Genomic DNA, 25450 nt, shown 5'->3' with positions numbered 1-25450 from the left:
AAGAGTAAATAAATAAAGTAGAAAAACTATGCATATAATAAAATTTATTATAAAGAAAAAGTATTTTATTTTGACAAAATTATATTGAAAAAGTAATTAAACAATGGGATTTTAATTATTAAATTATAAATTTTAATTGATAAATTAAAAGTATAAATTTTGGTTAAGAAAAAGCTTCACGTCCGTCTTGAAAATTCAATAAAGGCGTTTTAATTTAATATTAAATGAATGATATATTAATAGTATATAGTATAGTAGTACTACTAAATTTGAATATATTAAAAAAATAGGGATAGTTTTGGAAAAGAAAGAAAAAGTCTTTTTTTAAATATAAATTGCTTTAAAAAAATTATAAAATTGAAAGTGGGGTGGAGTAGAGCCAATGAATCTTATTCCAAATCTGACAAGTTTTTTTGTTTTTTTCAATTAAATTAAAGTTGGCAATAAATTATTTTTTTTAAAAATTGACAATAAATGAGAGTTTCTTAAGGAAATTATTTTTAATTAATTTAAAGTTGACCATGAATGAGATTTATTTTTTTTTCTTTTTTTTAGGGTATTTGTTTTTATTTAAAAAATATATTTATAATTTTTTATTAATATTTTTCTATTTTTAATATTTATTTAGAGGAAAAAAGAATCTACTCAAAAATGGCACTATAAATGGATGCACCAACCTCCCCTTTTTCCTCCCATTGTTTTAGGCATGATGTTTTTCTTTTCTTTTTTACTTCTTTTTATTTCTTTTTGTACATTTTGTGTTGACCAATAGGTATCTTGCTTAATACATACTCTTTCTTTTATGAGAGAAACAAAAATAAAAGAAAAAAAATAATAAAAGCATGATAATGTAAACAAAAGAGGCCATGGTGTTTTTTGTTTAAAAAAAAAAAAAGTTAGGTTTGAAAAGAAGAGGCTATTGTTAAATCTACTATGGATATTTCCATAAAATAAACCTATTTTTTAATTTTTTATATAATTTTCTTTTGTAATTAATGTTATCATTTTTTATTTTATTAATTTTTTTATTTTATTATTTTTTCCTATAATTTTTTTTATATAATTTTCTTTTGATAATATAGAGAGAGTATTATAATAATATGATTAATTTAGAGAATTGATTTAAAAATATTGCGAGTATAACTCCTTAAATTTAAATTACTTTTATCAAGAAAATTAGAAAAGAAGTATTTTAATACTATTTTATAATATTAAATTTAAAATTCAGATATTAATGGCTCAATAATAAATTAATAATATGTTAATGGCACAATAATTAATTAGTATATTAATATTAAATAAATGGTCATTATTATATTTAAAATTGTAAAGATATGTCAATTTAATCTTTTAAATTTATGAGCATTAATTTAATTAATTTTCAAATTTACACCATAATTTATAAGGCTCTATTCTTATTTTGATATTTAAATCAAGGGTTAATACTTATTTTGACCTCCGTCAATGGGGCGAATCCCAAGAATAACCTTGTAAAAAAACACACATTTTGTTTGAAATATTTTTCCCCAACTATATTTATAACAGTTTTACATTAAACCTTATTTTAAATTAATTTTAAAAAACCAAAATAAATTTAACAGATATATAATATATAGTTATATAAAAAAATTTATTAACTGAAAGTAAAAAATAAGAAATTATTAATGATAAAATTAACATAAAAATAATAAATATTAAACTGAAAGTAATAATTATTAAAAAATAATTATTGAAAATAAATAAACGTATTAAAAATAAAATGAATATAATATTAATGAACTAAATAAATTATATTTAACATTTTTAAATGGAAATTAATAAATATTAAATTGAAATTAGCGTTTTTAATAAGTTTAACTTAAAAGAGGCGATTCAAGCAACTATAATTTTGCAGTTTAACAGTGTGCTCTTCGAAAGTGATTCTCAACGGGTGATTCAAGCTATTCACTCTAATAATTTTTTTTTTTTGAATAAAAAGGTGAATGTATTATTTCAAAAAACTCAATAAGTACAAGGTGATCGTTTGGATCCAACCTTCAAAACAGGACAAAAAAACACCAAATAGATAGAGAAAATACTAAAGCAGCAGATTAGCTATATGCTTCTTAAGCTTATTTGTATACCACCCCCTATAGACTATGTTATCTTTGATATCGGACACGATATCCCTATGCACATTCTGTTTGAAAATAATCTCATTCCTATAAGACCACAAACCATATAAAGTTTCTGTAAAAGCTTGGCTCTAGTGTAGTGTATAATCCATTTAATTTATTCCTCCCACATCATGGGACTATGGTTCACATCTAACCACAAAAGAATCTGCACCCAAATTTGGTTAGTAATCATGCACTCAAAGAAGAGATGTGAGAGAGTTTCACTTGCAGCATTGCATAGGCTGTAGGAAGTTTCTTGGATCTTCCCAAACCGATAAAGCCTATCCTTCGTTGGTATGCGACCATGACAGATTAACCACAAATTCAGCACTGCTCTTGGTCTCGCACAGTTTTGATTCATCAACATTTTTCAGGGTATCTTAGCATTATCTGTAGTCAGCATGTTGTAGACTCCCTTCATTGAGAATTTATCTAGTTTTAATAATTTGTTTCACTTGTGGGGATGCTGGGATATGGTAGCTCTATGCGGAATGATGTTTTTAAACAACCACGACCAATGCGTCATGATATTAAGAACTTGTTAGTTAATTTCCCCAACTTTGAGGTAAAGTTTATAAATCGTCAAGCAAATTCAGTTCCTCATACTCTAGCTAAAGCGGACAATTCTTGGACTAGGCATAATGTGTCTAATATTATTCCTCCTTGTATTGAACATCAATTGCTATTGAAAATGAATAAAGTTAGTTTCGGTAAAAAAAAAAAAACTTAAATTTAATAAATATTTTAGCATTTTTAACTGAAATTAAGAAATATTAAAATAATAAATAATAAATATAAAACTGAAATATTTTAACTTAAAATTAAACTGAAATTATTAAATATTAATACGAAATCAGTGTTTTTAATAAATTTAACTTAAAATTTAATTTGTTACTAAATAATATTTGTGTAATATTAAATTGTGTCATTTTAATTTATTAACAAATTAAAATACTTGATAAATTAAAATACTTAATAACTATTTAATTTTAATTTGTTTAATTTAATAATACAAATTAAAATACATAATAAATTAAAATATTTATTAATTTCAGTTTAAAATGCTAAATATAATTTAATTAGTTCAATAATATTATATTCATTTTATTTTAAATACGTTTATTTATTTTAAATAATTATTTTTTAATAATTATTACTTTTAATATAATATTTATTATTTTTATGTTAATTTTATCATTAATAATTTTTTAATTTTTACTTTCAGTTAATAGATTTTTTTTATATAACTATATATTATATATCAATTAAATTTATTTTGGCTTAAAATAAGATTTTAATTAACTCAAAATAAGGTTTAATGCAAAATTGTCTTATAAATATATTTGGGGAAGAAATATTTTGAACGAAAATATGTAGCTCAATGTAAGTATGTAGCTCAATGTTAGAACATAAGGATGTAGGGTTCTTACTTGAAATGGTCCATGGTTTTACACTCTTTGGATTATTTTTGATATTTTAACTTGATTTAAACATTAAAAGTCAATAAAACAGCGCCACTTGGCATTCAAAAATAGAATAAAATAAATTAAAAAATTCACGTCATTAAAAATAATGCCATGTGGCATTTAAAATATAGTAAAAAATAAAAAGTGAATTTAAAAATCTACATCATTAAAAATTAATAAAAATGTCATCACATCGAACTCGGTATTCTCCGAACTTTGTCCTCAGAAGGAGCTCGTTTACCACTCGAGCCCAATTGCTTGGTTTGGTTACTATCTTGGGGGATTTGGAAGCTACGTTAGGATCACGTATTGGAAATAATTTTAATTTTAATATATCATTTTTGTAATTTAAATTAACGATGTGTTACTTGTAATAATTATTATATAAATTGTTAATCTAGTGACTTTAAACATAAAAGAGAGTGTGAGTTGTGATAATCGTATTTTTTTAAAAGTAAAAATATTTATTTTAGAAAAAAAGAGAAAACAAAGATGGCGCTGCGATAAATATTTACGAGAAAAGTTAGAGAAATAAATATAATAATAATGTATGAAATAAGAGAAAGATAAATAAGCAACATCCATATAAATAATCGAAAAAAATGAGATAAGTGGGATATTGGCAGATTCTCTTGGTAGATTCATCGTTGCTGATGTGAACTGGGACATTGATTTTCTCTCGGTCATTAAAGCGGAAGCTTTAGCATTAAAAGAGGCTATTCATGCAGCTATAGATTTGCAACTCAACTATGTGACTTTCGAAAGTGATTCTGAAAGGGTGGTCCAAGCTATTCAAAAGAATCATGTCGGTAGCTCTAAATTTAGTTGCATTATTACATTTATTAAGAATTTGTTTGTTAGTTTTCTCAACTTTGAGGTTAAGTTTATTAATCGCCAAGCGAATTCGGTTGCTCATACACTCTTGCTAAGGCGGTCAATTCTTAGTTTAGGCGTAGTGTGTTTAATATTATTCCTCCTTGTATTGTTCAGCAATTGCTTTTGGAAATGAATTAAGTTTATTTTGATAAATAAAAAAGTGATAGAAAAATCATACAAGTGAATTATCTTGATTCAGCCTAACCACTTGACCTATTCTAATTTTTAAGAATTAGACTTTGACTCGTGCGATGCACCGGTTTTGTAGTACGTTATATATAATGTTTAACTTAATTATAGTATTTTTTATTGACATAATAAGATATTACATATATAATAACATTTAAATAATATCTACAATGATACTGTTGAAGTAATTAAATTAAAATAGCTTTGAATATCAAAAATGAAATTAAATAATTTTTGAAACATGAATAATTTGAAAATTTGAAAATTTTTAATATTATAAATGAATTGACATACATAACGAGAAATAAGTAAACAACCAACTACTTAACATTATGAGAGACTTCTTTGTATATTCACCTTTTATCATTGGTTATCAGTATTTTTAAACATTTCAGTTTAAGGAAGTCATTTCAAACTTGCCAATAAAAATGTTATTTTTCTTAACCATAAAAAAGTTGCTGATGTTTTGACCGACGGAAATTCGATTGTTCCTTATTCTTTAGAATCAAATGAATATACCAACTATAAGAAATTCGTGGACTCAGATGCAACAAACAATATAGCATCTAATATATCTGAAACACTCGCACAGATTAAAGAGAAGGATTCACACTCAGGGAAAGAATTAATCTAATGGAAATAGAATGATTATCTTTCTAAAGGAATGATGAAAGATGAACTACTCTCATTCTTATTTAGGATTTTGAACAATATGTTAATATTCTGATGAGACAGACACCACTTAAATAGTTAAATGTCTTAAAGAAAAAATATATCATTGGATTTAAGAGAATGGTTCAACTTATTATGGTCATTTCATGCACAAAGTTCAATTAAACATTCCATCACTAATTAATATTTAATAACAATTGACTCTAAAGAAACTTATTAATAATAGATTATGTTAATTCATTATTGATTAATCAAATAATTAATCCAACACATGCATCATTTCCATTTTTATCAAAATCCATAAGTCTATTAAAAAGTTTATTTCCTATTTTCTTTCTCTTCATTCATTGTTTTAAAAACCACACAGATTGGCTGAACCGAGAATTGATGCGTAACTGGTTCTATCATATTATTGAATCATATATGTTAATGAACTGGTGCAAACCGATCAAAACAGTAAAAACTAGTGAACCGGTTATTTTCACAAACCGAATAATTCAAAAGATTTTTTGGAATTTAAAATGACTTTGTTTTGCTTTCTTTTAAAATTATATTATTATAATAGAAGAGAATTAGAAAGTCACATAGAAAGAGTAAGATAAAATCCAAAATAAAAACACAATTTTAGAAAATAGAAGAATATTATGGTCTGTTTGGTTGGGGTTGAATGGAGGGGAGGGGAGGGGAGGAAGAGAATATTTAATAGTTTATGTGTGTTGTTCAAATTTTAAGAGGGAGCATGGGAGGTAGATGGAGCGGACCAAATTCTTTCTTGAGCTACTTTTTTCTTCTCCCGATTTGGGGAGAGGGGAGAGAATGTGTTCCATTTTAATTATAATTATATTTACATATTTATCCTTATTATAATTATAATTAAATTTTTTATTTTTTATTTTTATGTTACTTTTTAATTATTGTAATATTTTTGTTTTCAATAATTTTGTTAGATTTTATTGTATTCGATAATTTTTTTAAAATTATATATTATAACCATTATGTTTTAATAATTTTGTGTGATGTTATCCAATTGAATATTTATATTTTGTCAATGAATTTGTATTTAAATTATAAATGATAAATATCGTGAATTTTATGGTAAAATTACAAGGTTAAAAATATAAATCAGTTTTAAAATACCTCTCATCCCCTCTCATCCCTTGTGAGCCAAACATGTTTGTAAATAAAATTCCTCCCCTCCCTTCTCCTTTCATATTTTGAACCAAACATATATATAATTAAAAATTCGTCTCCTTTCTTCCCCTCCCCTCCCCAAATATAAAAATTTCTCTCCTCCCTTCCTCTCGATTGAACCATACGGACCCTTACATTTCTCTATGGCTTTAATCTCCCCTTCATCTTCTGTCACTCCCTCATGTTGGTTATTTTCAGTTGAAAAATGTGTTTAGAATGATAGAACTTAGCGAAAAGAAATTGATTTCTTCAATCAATGCCTCTTGACATGGACCACAACAAAATCACGATTTACCAATTAATTATTAGTTTCTAGTGTTTCTAATTGTTATATGTTTTGTGTATCAAGTTGCACTTCACTTGTCCCCTACTTTTTGGTAGGTTAGTTTGATTTTTTAATAGGTTCGTTTATTTTGTATGTTAATTTGAAATTGTAAACGAAGATGGAATACAATTCAGGTTTATAAGGTTAACTTTTTGAATTACAAAGGAAGGTGTCATGGTTATTTTAAAAACTATTAGAGATTCAGTTATCTAGTTCATTCCAACATAATAGTTATATAATTTTGTTAACGAGACCAGATTATTTGACCTAGTCATTTGATTTTATCTAGTTCGGCGGTTCAACCAATTACCTCGTGTTTCAACCAATAAATTCTTGAATTTGTGACCTTGCCTAGTTGTAAACCAATAAACTCTTGAACATGTGACCTTGCCTAGTTGACGACCCGTCCAACCTTGAACCTGTGACCTTGTCTAGTCGATGACCGGTCTGACTTTTAAAACATTGTCATCATCATCTTTAGCACCATTATTTTATCTCTCAAATTCATAACCTTCCTACCTAAATGAGATTGTGACCTCTAAAAAAACCTAGCAAAGTTGTAGTATAAGTTAACAGAAAGAGAGAAAAGTATAAGAGCTGTTCAATTTTTGAGACAAGTAGTTATTATTGTTGACCCGCCATCACACGCCATTCCTATTGTGAGATATTGGATCGAACTCTAGTATTGTCGAAGGGTAGCTTCTTGGTTCGACAGTTCGACAGAGTTAAGCATGAAGTCGAAGGATTGTTCACATGCTGGTGTCGAAGTGTGCATGCTGTAGTCGAAGATGGGTCTAGCATGCAGATGTCGAAGATGCTAGGGTTGTTAGCATGTTAAATTAGGTTTTAGTGTTTAAACCCTAATTTGTTAAGTTAGCTTGTTTATTAAGTTGGCTTGTGTAATGGGCCTTGCTGAAAAAGCCCATTAGTTAGTATGTTAGGTTTTATTATAAATAGCATACTAGTCTCTCATCATTGCTAAGCTGCAAATTCTAATTTAGGGTGAGAGAGGTTATTTGTTATTCTTGTAAACTTGTAATCTTGTTTTAAGAGAAAGTGAAAGAATAGCAGTTATAACCAATTCTTGTGTTCTTATCTTCACTAATTAATATTATACTTTGTTTTTGACATCGTTTTTCACAACAAATTGGTGCGGTGAGCGTGGAGAAGATGCCTTCAACAAAGTATGAGATTGAAAAGTTCACCGGAGTGAATGATTTCGGTCTGTGGCGCTTGAAGATGAAAGCCCTACTGGTTCAGCAGGGATGTTTGGAAGCGTTGAAGGGAGAGGCAGCCATGAATGCATAATTGACGGCAGTGGAGAAGAAGAATATGATCGAGAAAGCACACAGCGCAATTTTGTTGAGCCTTGGTGATAAGGTTCTCCGGCAGGTATCAAAGGAGACGACGGCATCAGGGTTATGGGTGAAACTTGAAAGTTTGTATATGACCAAATCGCTGGTAAATCGACTCTACCTGAAGCAAGCTTTGTATTCATTCAAGATGATTGAAGACAAAGTATTGGCTGAGCAGTTGGATATGTTCAACAAGCTGATTCTTGATCTTGAAAATATTGATGTGAAGATCGATGATGAAGATCAAGCGCTGTTACTATTGTGTTCTTATTCTCTTCCCTAATTCCCTATTATACGTTGTAGAGTTAAGTCCAAGGTGGAGATTTGTGAGATATTGGATCGAACTCTAGTATTGTCAAGGAACAAACTAGCTTTCTTCATGCAGCTTTATCAACTGCATACAGTGGAAAAACTTACAACTCGGCAATGTCTTGGTGATCATATCAGCAGCATTGTCTTCAGTCGAAACCTTCAGCACTTGGACTTCTCCACGCTCGATTACTCCTCTGACGAAATGCAGCCTCACATCAATGTGCTTAGTTCGCTCATGATAGGCTGAATTCTTCGACAGGTGTATTGTGTTCTTTGCCTAGATTACATGCTCACTTCAAAGAAACTCTCTTGTATGGAAGGGAGTCCCTGATGTTTGAAGAAGATCAATCAGCCTTGTACTCTAAGGACTTGAATGAACGAAAGGAGCATAAACCTTCGACTGTTGGCGAAGGTTTGGCCGTTAAAGGAAAACTCTTACGAAAGGATGGTAAGTTCGACAAGAAGAAAGGCAAAAGCCAGTCGAAGTCTTACAGTGGCGAAGCATCTGGCATTCGATGCTACCATTGTAAAAAGGAGGGTCACACAAGAAAGGTGTGCCCTGAACGCCTGAAATATCATGGAGGTAAGGATAATGGCAACGCTGCCATTGTTCAAGATGATTTCGAATCATCTGATGTTCTTGTGGTTTCAAGCAGTGACTCTAAGAAGGAGTGGATTATGGATTCAGGTTGCACTTGGCACATGACTCCAAACAAAGACTTGTTCGAGGAATTATGTGATCAAGATGGTGGATCAGTATTGCTGGGAAACAACAAGGCTTGCAAGATTGCAGGTGTTGGATCTGTGAGATTCAAGCTCCATGATGAGTCAATAAGGTTGTTGACTGAAGTCAGGTATGTTCCTGATTTGAAGAGAAATCTGCTTTCTCTTGGTGAATTCGACAAGAAAGGATATGTTTTCCAAGGAGAGAAAAGTATCCTAAGAGTCATGAAGGGTTCGAAGGAAGTCTTGAGAGGCGTGAAGAAACAAGGCTTGTATACCCTTGAGGCTGAAGTTGTAAGTGGTTCGACAAATGTTGCATCCACGAAACCTTTGTCGAAAACAGAAATCTGGCACATGAGATTGGGCCATGTCAGTGAAAGGGGTCTGGTCGAATTAGGGAAACAAAATCTGCTTGGTGGAGACAAAGTCGAAAAGCTGAAGTTTTGTGAACCCTGTGTACTTGGAAAATCTTGCAGAGTGAAGTTCAACAAAGGCAAACAAAGAACACATGGATCCCTTGATTACATCCATGCTGATCTTTGGGGGCCTGCAAGGTGTCCATCACATTCAGGAGCAAGGTATTTTCTATCCATAGTAGATGATTATTCCAGAAAATTATGGGTATTCATCCAGAAGACTAAGGATGAAACTTTTGAGAATTTCAAAAGTTGGAAGACTCTGGTTGAAAATCAGACTGGCAGAAAGGTCAAGAGGTTGAGAACCGACAATGGCCTTGAATTTTGCAATGAGGCATTCGACAGTTTTTGTGCTGCCTCTGGTATTGCAAGGCATAGAACTACTGCAGGTACTCCACAGCAAAATGGTTTTGCTGAAAGGTTTAATCGAACTATTTTGGAGAGAGTCAGATGCATGTTGACTAGTGCGGGGTTAACAAAGGTGTTCTGGGCTGAGGCTGTTTCGACAGCAACATATCTGATAAACAGATGTCCTTCGACAGCGTTAGATATGAAGACACCTGAAGAAGTTTGGTCGGGACATCCACCAGATCTCGACAAACTGAGAGTATTTGGCTGCGTAGCCTATGCTCACATTAGGCAAGACAAGGTCGAACCTAGAGCTCTGAAATGCATGTTCATGGGATACCCTGAAGGAGTCAAAGCTTATAGGCTATGGTGCCTAGAGCCAGGTCACAGGAGGTGTATCACCAGTCGAGATGTAGTTTTCAATGAAGCTGAAATGGCTTTTAAGAAAACTGATGATGATGATCGAAGTGCAGAAGAGCTGGAACAGGTAGAGATTCCTGTTGAGGTGGAGCATGTTGATGCTGAATTGCATATCCCAGATGAAGTCGAAGAAGAAGCAGAAGATGCTGAAGTTGAGGAAACTGACGATGACTACCTATTATCGAGAGATAGGTCGAGAAGAGTCATCAAGCCACCTCAGAGACTTGGATATGCAGATCTTATAGCTTATGCCTTAATCTCTGCAAGTGAGGTTCTAGACGAAGAACCTAGAGACTATAAGGAAGTTATGAGGAGTCGAAATAAGACTGAATGGCTGAAGGCCATGGATGATGAGATGAAATCTCTTCATGATAATCATACTTGGGAACTGATCAAGAAACCTGTCAGGGCAAGGTTAGTCAGCTGTAAATGGATTTTCAAAGTTAAGGAAGGAATTGAAGGAGTGACGTCGAAAAGATACAAGGCAAGGTTAGTTGCAAGGGGTTTCACTCAGAAAGAAGGTGTCGACTTCAATGATGTGTTTTCTCCTGTTGTGAAGCATAGGTCCATTCGAATGTTGCTTGCCATGGTGGCACAGTTCGATCTTGAAATGGAACAGATGGATGTGAAGACTGCGTTCTTGTATGGTGATCTAGATGAAACGATCCTGATGAGGCAACCTGAAGGGTATGTCGAAAAAGGGAAGGAAGATTATGTGTGCAAGTTAAAGAGATCTTTGTATGGGCTGAAACAATCTCCTCGACAGTGGAATAGGAGATTCGACAAGTTCATGTCAAGCATAAGTTTCATTAGAAGTCAGTTCGACCACTGCGTTTACTTCAGATTTCGACCTGGTAATTCATTTGTTATTTTGTTGCTTTATGTGGATGATATTCTCATAGCAAGCAACAATGTTGAAGATGTGATGAGGGTGAAGGCTGAACTCAATAAGGAGTTCGATATGAAGGATCTGGGAGCTGCTTCCAGGATTCTTGGAATTGACATTCGAAGAGATAGAAAGAAGTCGAAGTTATGTCTATCTCAAGAGGCATATCTACGGAAGATTCTTGAAAAGTTTGGTATGTCGAATTCGAAGCCAGTTGTGACTCCAACAAACCCTCAATTCAAGCTGAGTATTGATCAATGTCCCAGTACTGATGTCGAAAGAGCCTATATGAATAGCATTCCGTATGCTAATATAGTTGGTTCTTTGATGTATGCTATGGTTTGTACTAGACCCGACATAGCATACGCAGTAAGTCTTGTAAGCAGGTACATGGCGAATCCTGGAAAGGCTCACTAGCAAGCATTGAAGTGGATTTTAAGGTACATAAATGGGTCTCTGAATAGAGTCCTAATTTATGGTGGAGCCTTGGGTGAAGATAGTAAAGCAGTAATAGAAGGATATGTCGACTCTGATTATGCAGGTTGTATGGATTCCAGAAAATCTATTTCTGGATATGTTTTCACTATGTTTGGCACTGCAATTAGTTGGAAAGCAACACTTCAGAAGGTTGTTGCTCTATCAACCACTGAAGCGGAGTATATTGCCCTAACTGAAGCTGTGAAAGAAGCATTGTGGCTTGAAGGTTTTGCGAAGGAGCTAAAACTTCAAGGTCGAGGTATCACTGTTAAATGTGATAGTCAAAGTGCAATACACCTGTCGAAGAATTCAGCCTATCATGAGCGAACTAAGCACATTGATGTGAGGCTGCATTTCGTCAGAGGAGTAATCGAGCGTGGAGAAGTCCAAGTGCTGAAGGTTTCGACTGAAGACAATGCTGCTGATATGATCACCAAGACATTGCCGAGTTGTAAGTTTTTCCACTGTATGCAGTTGATAAAGCTGCATGAAGAAAGCTAGTTTGTTCCTTGACGTTGTAGAGTTAGGTCCAAGGTGGAGATTTGTGAGATATTGGATCGAACTCTAGTATTGTCGAAGGGTAGCTTCTTGGTTCGACAGTTCGACAGAGTTAAGCATGAAGTCGAAGGATTGTTCACATGCTGGTGTCGAAGTGTGCATGCTGTAGTCGAAGATGGGTCTAGCATGCAGATGTCGAAGATGCTAGGGTTGTTAGCATGTTAAATTAGGTTTTAGTGTTTAAACCCTAATTTGTTAAGTTAGCTTGTTTATTAAGTTGGCTTGTGTAATGGGCCTTGCTGAAAAAGCCCATTAGTTAGTATGTTAGGTTTTATTATAAATAGCATACTAGTCTCTCATCATTGCTAAGCTGCAAATCCTAATTTAGGGTGAGAGAGGTTATTTGTTATTCTTGTAAACTTGTAATCTTGTTTTAAGAGAAAGTGAAAGAATAGCAGTTATAACCAATTCATGTGTTCTTATCTTCACTAATTAATATTATACTTTGTTTTTGACATCGTTTTTCACAACACCTATGTCACAAAAACCGGTCGAATAAATCTCCATTATAAGCTGCATTTCCATCACTATTTCATAACCATAAAACTTTTTATAAATCTTAAAGTGCAAATAACAGCCCTGCACTAATGGTGAAAAAGAATCTAACAAAGTTTTTTCTGTTAGCCCTTTTGGTTTCTCATTACTAGAATTCAATGCAAAGAAGGATTGAACTTAGTGAGAAGAATAACAAAAATGAGATTTGAAAAAGTGATTTTTATTTTGTTTGACTAAAATGGTAAAAAGAATGAGATTGAAAACAAGTTGTGAAGAGGGTAAGAGACATGCAACACCACATGAGATTAGAAGATTGTTAAACCCTAACATGATGCCAACAAAAACTGAAAAGCTCTTCAAACACTAATCCAAGTCCCCTTCTAATCTGATAGAGTATGTATATACACAATCTAGAAGCCATTTACAATTACCTCGTGCTTACCGTCGTCCGTCATAATAACAAACCGAAAAACCAAATCAAAGTGTCATGATAATACAAAGCCTAGCCTTTTTTCCTCAAATGAATATTCTATTTCTTGAACCAATTCACCTCCAAAAGGTGCTGGAGTCATGGCCATATTCATAGGAATTGGCACAGTCATTGGTGTAGTATGAGAGGAAGGAATAGGCATAGCCTTTGGAGTTCTACTCACTTCATCTACCATTGTGTCGGTCTTTGAGGTAGTAGTGAATGGCAAATTGTTAACTGCTAATGTTTTCTGCAACTTCAGCTTTTGCATATTTAATTCAACTGTGGCGTTTTCCACATTCTCTTGTGATGATACTGTCGAAGAGATGGTTGTAAAGGGTTGACGCGACAAAGGAGATTTGATATCCTGAACAATTCCGGTACCAAATGTGTATTTTCTCGTAGGAATATCAGCAATATCAAGTCCTCTTCTAGCTGTATGAACACAAAGGACAACAAACACGTGTAAGAGATTTAAATGCTTGCACATGGTACATGAAAATTGTTAGTACAAACGATTATTAATCATGTGTGATGTTAGTGCAAATTATGCGAAACACAAACATAAGAAAATGCTAGATATACCAGCAAGAAATTACGGGGAAATCTATCAGCTGAGATGTGGCTTTGACCTCCACCTCCAGCATCAGACAAAAAAAAAAAGTCTAAACCGTTCCGTGGTGCCACATACAGCCTTAAAATAAAACCACCATCAAGAGTACTTGGGAGAATCCGGTGGAGAACCTTCTTCTAAAACAAAGGAAAATATAAACAGGTATCCAGCAATCTGAAGTATTTTAAATGAAACAAGTTGAAGCATAACTGCATGAAAATCATCTTCTAAATCCAAGGAAATCATAGACAGGTATCCAACAGTTAAAGGTTTCGTTAGATTTAAACTTAATGCATAACTACATTGATGGAGGCTTCTTATGTCATTTGTTTAAGAAATATTGCAAAATGAAAATGATATGCTACCACATCCAAAACAACCTCCTTATCAATTGAGCCAAAACTAAAAGCAAATAATTAGTAGAGATTTGCCTGATCCGTGATCTTTCCTTTCAACCAAACAAGATAAACAACTGTTAAGCCCTTACTGAGTGAGAAATCACCAAGCCAGGGATGCAAATAAAAACCAAAAACAAAACCGGGGTAAAGTCTAAAAAACACTACCTGATGATAAACATGACATGCTATCGTCTAGGTCATTTGTTTGCTCAATTTGGCGCACTCTGTCAGTCTTCTTCATGGAGTTTGAGTGAGTAAGTTTTGAGTCAGGTTTTAGCATTGATCCTCCAAAGGTAACTCTTCTACTAGTCGCACTTCCATTTGGCGTCCTAGGTGCTTTTCTTGCACTAAGAGCCTTTGAAGGGCTTTTTGATCCATACAATACTTCCTGTTCTGCTATTATTTGTCCCTGAAGTTTCTTCAGATCCTGAAGCAGAAATGTAAAACTTTAACAAGTGTCGGAGAAAAAAATACATATCATTATGTTTAGGAATCGCAGATCAATGACATATGCCTAGACTAATTTTGGAGAAACATTTAAATGCAATGAGTGTTTCCTACCCGCTGTCTACGGCGTTCTTGCTCCTTAGCTTGCCTTGATAAGATGTAGTCTTCAAGCATAGAAGTTAGACGGACCTAGATAGCCACACACGACAAAATTTGTTACTTGAGCAACCAATAGATGCTAAGGTGGCATCCGATAATTTCTTATGAGTCTATCTCATGGAATGAATATCTCTTAGAGGGTACTTACACCATCATATATGAACTCAGTGCCTTTATCTTTTTCCCATGCTACTGTTTTTGAAGTCAATGCCTCTGTCATTGCTATGGGAAAACAAGAGAAAATCAAAAGACGTTCTGAAATAATTAAGAAACATGATATCTGCAAACATTGTACATAATGAAAAATTCATTTTACACTAAATAAATAATAATGGGACACAGAAAAGAAAAGTTGTGTTAATAACGATGTATAATTTATTAAGCCATTATGACACTAACCAAGACAACAAACACAACCAACGATTATAGGTCTTAAAGTACCTGGAATTTTGTTCACCAAAACACGTGCTTTCTCGGCTCGCTTGAGATTAAGATGGGTACCTTTACCAGCATTGTATCGATTTTCATCCTAGAAGAAAGTGCGTGGCATAGCTTAATAAACTATGAGATGATAAATATGGGAGTAGAGATCCACTTTCAATAATGTAAATATTCAATTTCACCGCCAATTCAACCGTTGAAAAACATCATTCAATCTACAGAAACGAATATAAGAAGAAACTTTAAAAAGATACAGAAAAACTAACCCTGCTGTACTCCTCAAGCCAAGACTCTTCATCACATGCTGACACCCATTTCTCCACCTTTTCAAGTATCTCTATTCTGCTAAAAGCTTGCTCTTTGACATCGGCAATTTGAAGTTCAATTTGTTCAAGTACATAAGCAAGGTCTACAGATCCTGCATGAGAAAGGAGAAAAGAGGATGGAGGCTTAGGAGTTTAAAGAAGAACGAAAGAATGACACTCATTTAGTGGAATGGTATCTCTCTTAGAACTTACCAGACTCTATTGCTTCAATAGCATGTTCTACCGCACCATCAAATTCAGGAACCAAATGAGTCTTTCTACAAATCTCCTCTAGCTCTGCTCTTTTCTTGAAAACAAGCTCTTTCATTTTGCTTGATTTTAAGTCCTCTAATCTAGATACTTCTGCCTCCACCTGCATGAAGTTATTACTTCTCCATGAACTTTGAGCCAGATAAAAAAAGAAAACTACTCCTTTTCTCCAATAGCTTACAACTCACATGATTAATAAAGTCCTCAGACAAGCTGTTTGATTCAGTAACTTCATCTTCTGAAGCTGCAATGTTACAAGTTACATTCTGAAACACCTGTTGCTCTTCAATAGGCGTATCCATCAAATGCCAAAGCTCCAACATTGATGTTGCTAGATCTTGAAGCTGCCATACCATAAGCAATTTTGAGTTTCAATCAGAGGAAAAGACATGAAATGAAATTATAAATAAAGTTGTGTTTCATACCTTTTGCATTCTTTGCAATTTCACTCCTCGAAGTTCTTGTGTAGCTAAAGCCAATTGGCTGATGGTACCATTATTTACACTCTTAGATCCTTCTGAATTTCCTAAACTAGGATGGACTTCGCTGACTGTCTGCTTAAAGTCTAAACCAAGTACTGAACAGAGAGACCTTAAAGTGCACAGGTTGTCTTGGACCTTTTGGAGACGATCACTCTGCATTAAAAATAAAAATACTAGCATTACGTAATAAAGAGAACTAAATATGATAATTTGGGTTCATATACCATATAAATGTTTTAAGTTCATATAACTAAATCATTAACCTTCTCCTTTTGAAGTGTATGGAGTTGTCTGTGCAATTCTTCAAGTTTCCTCAACGATAAATCTGTTTCATCTACAATGAATGGGATGATTTCTCTTGGACCATAAATCTCATTTGTGACACTTTGAATCTGCTCTTGAACTTCTATGAATTGATTTCTACGCTCAAGCTTTCTTTTTTTCATTTCTTCCAGCTCAGGGAGAATGACTGCTAGCTCTTCCTTCAAACTTCTAGCCTTATGGTCAGACTATAAAATGACAGACGAATCAATTTTTTCTTAGTAGATCAGCTAGATAACAAATAATTTTGACTTCATAGCTTGACAAAAACAAAAACAAAACTATTCTTTTACAATAATACTATTTCTCTCTATTCATCATTTTCATTCGGTACATACATAGTAATTACTGAAAATAGTTTAGATGCAAATTTGTGTATAAGCTCTTACCAATGCTAAAAAGATTATATAATAATTCCAAATTTTGTCACAAATATGAAATTAATCACTATTTTACTTAACTTAAACTGTTTTCTCTGTAATGAATAACAGTATATGTACACGCCTTAAAACAGCAATCGGAAAATTGGCAACACGTAAAATATCCAACCTGTCTAGTATGTACTGGTCGCTCTCCCATTGCTGAACAGATAGCGGTAAGTTCTGCCTCAGAGTCAGCAATTTCCTGCCTTAGTTGAGCTCTGGAGCAATTAGCTTTATCTATGTTGTTTCTATATACTTCTAGACACTCTTGTTCAAGCTCAAACAACATCCTATCTTTTTCAGACTCGGACTCTCCAACTTCGTGCCATATTGTCTAGTTTTGAAAAACAAAATCAAGACAAACAATGAGAGTTACTCATTTTATCAGATATTCTTTAATTGGCCTGTGGAGTTTATTTGTACCTGAAGTTCTTGAAGAAGTGATCCACATGTTGTTTCAGCTTGCGGAAGGAGATGATCATTGTAAAGTTGAGACATTTAGATATACGTCTATCAAGTAAAAAAAAAATTCTCTTAGAACATTCCCCCAAAAAAGAAAACACTCAAAGAAAGGGACTAGAGACAATGTAGTCAAGCACAAGATCTTAAGTAGGATCGGCCGGCTTGTGAAAGATTGTAAAAATCGGATCGTTAGCACTACACATAAGAACCTACCGAAGGGAAAAATGGTAACTGCATACATATATATACACACACATACACAAAAACATGAAAATTATAATTCAGGCACAAAAGAAAAGCCCCAGCACTTTCTATTTTTTTACAATCTTGCTTCAAAAAGCTCGATCTTGACCACACTGGCGACGTCTGATCTCTGATCATAGCACTCTCAGGCTCCCAATTGATCTTGACTACAATGGGACTAGAAATTGATGTATCTCAGATATATTAATATATCCAACAGATTTAAAACAATTAATCACCCACCTAGTGGGATAAGAATTTATTCAAAACATATGTAGCACACAGACGCTTCAGCTTAAAAACATTGTTTATGTTCAGCATGTGTTACGACACCAACACATGTGGTTACATTCAAACACTTTCATTTTTCAAATTATTATTGGTGTGCATGTATGTGTGTAGGTTTGTTGTCTCTGGGTGTTTATGCCACACATCAATGATTGATCTCAAAATTTCCTTCTTATTCAAAACCTATAACCAGTTCAAAATTGAAAAATCAAAACAACGTAAACATCACAATTCACGAGTTTCAAAACAATGCAAACAAAATTAAATAAGAAACACAAGAACCAAAACACAAACGACGTCAATTATCGTCAATATTGGAAAGAATGTGAAAGACACGTAAACAGAATTTTCTGAACCAGAATTAGAAACATTTCTGTTACAGCTTTTGTATGTTATTTTGATCACAAAAAAAAAAAAAGAGGAACCGAAAGAAGGAAAGAAGAGAAATTTACCAGTTTTATCGAAGGTTGAAAGATGAAAAAGGAATTGATGAATTGCTTCTGGAAAGGAGAATGGGGCTTTTGGTGAATTTGGAAGAGAGAGAGAGAGGTTTTAAAAAATGGAACCGTTGAAGATTTTTTGCATGTTTTTACAGGAACCGTTGAAGAACTCTTGGAGAGCACTTTGGAAGATTTATATATTTTTAACATTATTTTCCCTCTATTACTTATTTTAGCTTTCTAACTAAAAAAGAACATTTTTTTTTAATTTTATTTTATGATAAATGATAAAATAATTTGTGCTTTTTTTTTGTTTTTTACTTTTGATTTATGGAATTGCATTGCATGTTTTTAAATTTATTCGACCGCTTAAATATAAGGTTTTCACATTCAATTTTAAATATTTGTTTTAGGTATGATTATGCTTTAAAAAAAAAACTAACAAAGATTACAATTGTAACCGTATTTAAATGTTGACACTTGTATCATTTTTATATATTTTGAGAAATTCAAAGATAATGAAACAACAACTAAATCTTATTTTTATTGTATGTTAAATTAGTTCAGTAAGTAGTTATCAAAGACATCAAATATAAATGTGCGATTTAGAATCTGCAACATTTCATTTGTTCACCTTTAAAAGAATGAATTTCAACCATTTGACTACTTGACAAAAAAAAATTATTTTTACAAATAATTCAAATAGTAATTTAAAATACAACATCTCAATAGTTACATATTGTGAAGTGACACATATGATCCTCACATATCTTTAACATGCTAGTTTTGGGCTCGTAGTTGCACAAGTACTCCAAAAGTTAAGGGTCTCGAATTTATTTAACATTGTAGATCAATCTTTCTCAAGAATAATTTAAGAGAAATTCTTATGCCACCTTATGTCATTGATAATAACCCTATGAAAACCTAATTTTGTTCCTGCGTTTTTGAAAGTGTCTTTTTGGGACACATCTTTTTTTTTTTAAACTTCAGTTAATCTCGGAGATGCATTTACGGGAAGGGATCGGAAATGTATATCAAGATTTTATGCATACCGTAACACAAAGGGTCCGTTTGGTTCAACGGAGGGGAGGGGAGGGGAGGGAATTTAATCAAGGGGAGGGGAATGGAGGGAAAGGGAGGGGAGGGAATTAAACTAAATATATGTTTTCTTCAAAGAAGGGGAAGGGAGGGGAGGGGAGGGATTTTTAACAAAAGTATGTTTGGTTCACAAGGGGAGGGAGGGATTTTAAAATCAATTTACCTTTTTATCCTAATAAATATTATTATTTGTACTTAGTAAATATAATTCTAAATAACAATAGTATTGAATAAATTTCACCAAATAATAACTTGTTCATTCATAAACCATAATATAATCGTAAACAACAACACATATTAGTTGAATTATATATCTTCAACGCAAATCAAACCATTATCTGATCATCTCATTCATCTAACCCAATAAAATAATTTTTATAATTAAAAATAAATAAAATAATATTAAAATATTAAAAAATAGAACAGATAAAATTAGAGTTAAAATTTTTATTTATAACATAAATATATTATATTTGCATATTTTGTATATTATTATTATTATAATTATTATTAGTATAATAAAAAAAAACCTTTTACTATCGTATATTATAAAAAAGAACTGATATAAATATAAGGATGTTATTATTATTAAAAAAATAACTTAATATAAAAAAGGAAACTTCAACAAAATAAAAGAAAAAAACCGTACAATAGAAAAAAATAAACGTGAAATAATACAGAGAAAAATTTAGTCTTTAATGATTCAATAAGAACAATTTTGGAATTAAAAAAAATAATTGAGGTTAAAATAGGGAAAATAATAAAACTATAATTATTGAATCTTCCCTCCCCTCCAAATTCCTCCAATTTGGAGGGGAGCAAAAAATGAGTCTAGGAGGGATTTTGCTCCCCTCCCCTCATAAAAAATGAACCAAACACATATTGATATAATTATCCCCTCCCCTCCCCTCCCCTCCCCTCCCCTCCATCTACTCCCAACCAAACGGACCCAAAATAATTTCCATTATTTCAAAAGTTGGAAACTACAAAATGAATACATTACTATAGGCATAGGCATGACATGACATGAATACAAAGACATATATATACATATAGTAGTCAACACTACAAAATATATCCAAAGTCGATAAAGTCGCTAACCAAAATACTATTCAAATACAATCCAAAGTCGATAAAAAAAATATTATTCAACCCAAAATACATTACAAGATATACAAATGTGAAGACTACTGCTTATGGCAGACTCTAAGTCAGCCTGTGACCCTCCCCGCGTTCCTCCGCTGCCTCCTGTACTGTAGAGCCTCTCGAGCCTCTGCTATGATAGCATCTAGAACACCTCTAACATCAAAGCCATTAGAAAATAGTTCTCCATCAATACCTGAATGTCCAATCTCCATGATAGGATGGCATCTAGGCAACACATCAAGAGCATGACTGGCCCTAGCATGCTCCTCCTCTAGCATGTGAATTTGCAGATGCATCTTCGGACTCAACGTTCATTTTTTCAGCTTAAGAACAAGATTAATGCAAGTAATGAGATATGAAATGAAAGAAATTTACCTTAAATTGCAGCTTCTTTTGCTCCTTTTGATGTGATAAAACACAAAAATGATGATTTGGAGTTGAAAAGTTAATTGAAAATGATTTTTTTAAGGATTTTGAGTTTTGGAGGAGGTATGAAGTATGGGAGAGCTGATCATGCAAGGTGGTGATTGTAACACCCCAATTCTACCCGATAATTATACGGAAAATCAGAGTATAAAATTCCAAACAAGTTCATTTGAGGTATCACATATTCGCCATCTCAAAAACATTTACGGCTTACTTGCCTTCATATAGATACATAGCACATGAGTTTAAAACGATAATAAAATCATTACTAAAAATCACTTTGTTTAAATTCAATAATTAACTCGCAGCGGAATCAACAAACTTCATAAATATTCAAATCAAGTCGTAGCATCATTGCACGGTAACTTTAAGTTACAATTTAAACCAAAACCATATAAAAATTCAGCAAAAGAAATAATAATTAAAACAATCGTTTTATCCCTTCGAGTGCTACGTATCAGAGCAAGACACCAACCCGACTAACAGCAACTAAAGACTTCATAAAATCACTTCAAACTTCCACCGCTATCTTGAGTACCTGTCAGTTTCCCATGGTAGGTGAAACATCAGCAGAAGGGGTGAGTATCGAAAAATATAAACAAAAATATGATAATTAATATATTAGATCAGATCATACAATTATCACCACTTTCAAACAACAGTTATAATAACAACTAGCAACAATTTGTAACAACAATTATAACAACCATCGACAACAACCATTATAACAATAATTACAATAATTATTTCACAACTCAAACCAACACAAATTATATCAACAGCAACTCATAACAACATTAACTTCACAACGACTCAAAATGCGACATAACTATGCACATGTATGTGGTACACAAGGCTTCAGCCCCATCGCCAATTGCCAGTTAAACCGAGGCATCAAGGCATAAACCTTCGTCACTAATTTTCCAATCCAGACCATCGCCAAAAATGCATATGTATACGAATGCAACAAACACCCACAACAAACAACATCATCGTCACAAAGGCATAAGCCTATATCGTCGCTATACCAATAAATAGAGGTATACATCGTCACTGAAACATCCTACAACTTCGCATAAAACAACAATATATTTGGCAACAACAAAATCAACAACAAGTATTCAAAACAACATGTTCATTAACAACGCATCCACAATACATTTCCATAACCCGAAACAATCCAAACGCACCTGCAAATTAATTTACTTGACAAAATCATAACAAAACAAACCAACCAAAAATACCTACCAATATACACAACCGACTCCGACAATTTTCAATTAATTTCGGTTAACTAATTATACCGCTTAAATCTACTAATTCGGTTAATCAGTATTGTTTTCATTAACTTCTATTACTACTAATTGATTATTTCTATGCTACTAAATATACCTGCTATCAAAATCATCTGCCATCAAAATTCCACCTTTCCTGCTATGAACCGAGTTCTGCTAAAACTACTTGGAACTGCTATTTTTCCTGCTACTGTCAATTAATTAACTCTACTATTTATCATATAACTCTGCTATCTGCACTATTATTACGATTCATATTAACCCTGTTAATTCCTTTTTCCTACAATGCTATCTGCATGTTATTACTGAAAGATAATTCCTGCAATTTCATTTTATTCAAATTATAGTAGTTAAATATATTGTTAAAGTTCTAAAGCAGCTAACAGTACTACCAGCAACTAAATAAGACAAAATGGGGACACATGACTCACCAGGGATGGTCGTCCCCTTCCTTCTTCCCTCACAGCCGCCCGCCTCCACTCTCCATGGGCTGAGACGCCCTTCCCCCACCAGGGAGGCGCCCGTCTCCACCATCCCCTCTATAGGAGGCGCCCGTCTCCAAATTACCAGGGGTTCCCACCACCTTTCCTTTTGAACCTAGGACGTCCGTCTCCTCACCACCACAAATCTCTTATATCTTCTCCTCCGTCTACTTATAATTTTCAGATTCTTGTTTCGATTAAAATAACAACTTAACCCAAAGACTTATTTTCCATAACAATCCAATCGATCAACAAAACTCATAAAACAGTAATCCTTCATAAATCCAAACAATACAGTAACAACACACAATTCATGGTATTAATTTATACAATCCCAATCCTACATACTAATCATCATATTCCCGATTATATAATTTGAACCCCACCCTTACCTTGTATATGGAGATCGCCTCTAATATCCGATCGAGTGCAAGCCTTTGTCTTTTCCCCGAAATCAACGATCAATTCCTCCTTTTTGCCAAAACCTCGTTCCTCTTCGTCGGCGACTTCTTTTCACGATCTATTTTTCCAAAAAGTCAAACCTTATTTTCACAGAAACCTAATTCCATATATTCTCCTTTTAATCCAATAAATCAAATAATAATAATAATATAGTTACTATTATTTCTTAATGGGCCTACTAATCGTACACCACCATATTGCTATACACACCACACTACAAATAAACCAATTTAAATAATAATAATATTATTAATATTATTTCTTCAACAAAAACCAACTTTATTAATTCTTCGATTAACCGACTAAATAATTCAATTCCTCGTCTTATAATATCACTAATAAATCCAACTTCGATCGAATTTCCATATTAAATCCTTGAATAATTTATTTAAATAATTAAATAAATTTCCAGGTGTTACAGTGATATATTCAGTTTTCCGCTTGACATTTTCGAAGATGCATCTCTAAAAATTTCACTGAAAGATTAAATGATAAATCTCAATGAAAAATGCTTAAATGAATTGAGGCGTGTTTTTGGAGATGCATCTTTGAATACACCCCAAATATATTCGCAGATGCATCTCCAAACTAAATTTTGATAAAAAAGATTTATGGTGCGTTCAAAGATGCATCTCCAAAAATATTTGAGAGCAATTTTAGATTTTCAGATATGTAAACCACGTCATAAGAAATGAGTAGGGAAATTGTGCCTAAATTAATCATAATGATGAGAGCCCATACACACTTTTTTTCAAAAAGGAACTTTTATACACTACACTTACGTTATTTGGATATGCATCTCTACCCTAGACCTTAAAGTCAACATAAGCTTCAATTTCATACCACTATATGTGAGTTCTTGGGCTAACTAGTAATATACCCGTGCGTCCGCACGGGTAAAAATTATTTAGTAGTATAAAATTATACTGCAAATTGAGAGTTAGATTTGTATGTTTAGCTGCTTAAAATTAAATTGGTTGTGTCCCATGACATTTCATAAAATATTTCTTTCACATTTTCAACATTAAAGACATGTGCAAATGAGTGATAACTCAACACCTATTAAATGATAAATTATCTTGAGAGTAAGAAGGAATCGATTTTTCAATCATATTACAATGAAAAAATTACAATACATATTAATATTTAAATTATTTCATCATTGAAAAGATCAATTTATGTATGTTTTTTGTCTAGATCTAACTGATTGTGTCTAATGTTAATTTATCGAGTGCAAATTAGCATTTATACATATTTTGTTGCTTGGATCTAACTTGTTGTGTCCCATAACATTAAAGACAAGTGCAAAGTTATAATGAGCAAGATGTAATATGATTTTGAGATAGATATTGTAAAAATCATAACAAAACTAAATAATGATCTTATGTAACAATGAATATATATAAAATTGTCATTTATTTGTGTATTTATATAGAATTGTTAATAAAAATAAAATAGGTATCATGTTGATAGTGCCCCGTGATAAAAATAGAAAATTTGACATTTGAAAATAAGAATTTTGTGTCTCAAATAAATACAATTGTTAATTAAAATAAAATAGATATTTTGTTGATAATGTCCCGTGAGAAAAATAAAAATTTTGACATTTGAAAATAAGAGTTTTGTGTCTCAAATAAAGACAATTGTTAGTTAAAATGAAAAATGTATTTTGTTGATAGTGACCCGTAGTAGAAATTTGAAAATAATTTTTTAATAATCATGAAATAATTATGTTTTCAGTTGAGTGAATTTTTACGTGTTCCTATTCGTTCCATTAAGAAAGATTCAATTTATTAATTTATTTATGTTTAAAAAAATAAAAAGAGGAAAAGAAAATTGAGGGTGGAAAATTAAAATGAGAGAGAAAATATTTGAGAGAGAACATGTGAAAAGTAAATGTGAGACAGAGAAAAGAT

At 32.4% G+C, this 25450-nt stretch overlaps 1 protein-coding gene across 1 annotated transcript; it reads right to left on the bottom strand.

The window, feature by feature from the left end:
- Nucleotides 1-13064: 13064 nt before the first annotated feature.
- LOC131653233 (65-kDa microtubule-associated protein 3-like) lies at nucleotides 13065-18796 on the bottom strand. Its single transcript, XM_058923320.1, has 13 exons — nucleotides 18638-18796; nucleotides 17616-17702; nucleotides 17320-17526; nucleotides 16713-16958; nucleotides 16393-16602; nucleotides 16156-16311; nucleotides 15911-16070; nucleotides 15659-15810; nucleotides 15393-15480; nucleotides 15100-15173; nucleotides 14907-14981; nucleotides 14511-14772; nucleotides 13065-13769 (listed from the first exon to the last, which is right to left on the bottom strand). Exons 2-13 carry the CDS (start codon nucleotides 17688-17690, stop codon nucleotides 13351-13353), a joined length of 2124 nt encoding a protein of 707 aa, XP_058779303.1. The 5' UTR covers nucleotides 17691-17702; nucleotides 18638-18796; the 3' UTR covers nucleotides 13065-13350.
- Nucleotides 18797-25450: the final 6654 nt, after the last annotated feature.

Source organism: Vicia villosa, linkage group LG2 (genome assembly GCF_029867415.1).
Source record: "Vicia villosa cultivar HV-30 ecotype Madison, WI linkage group LG2, Vvil1.0, whole genome shotgun sequence".
Lineage (NCBI taxonomy): Eukaryota > Viridiplantae > Streptophyta > Magnoliopsida > Fabales > Fabaceae > Vicia > Vicia villosa.
Note: the sequence above shows the minus strand (reverse complement) of the source record. Positions and strands in the feature narration are given on the sequence as shown.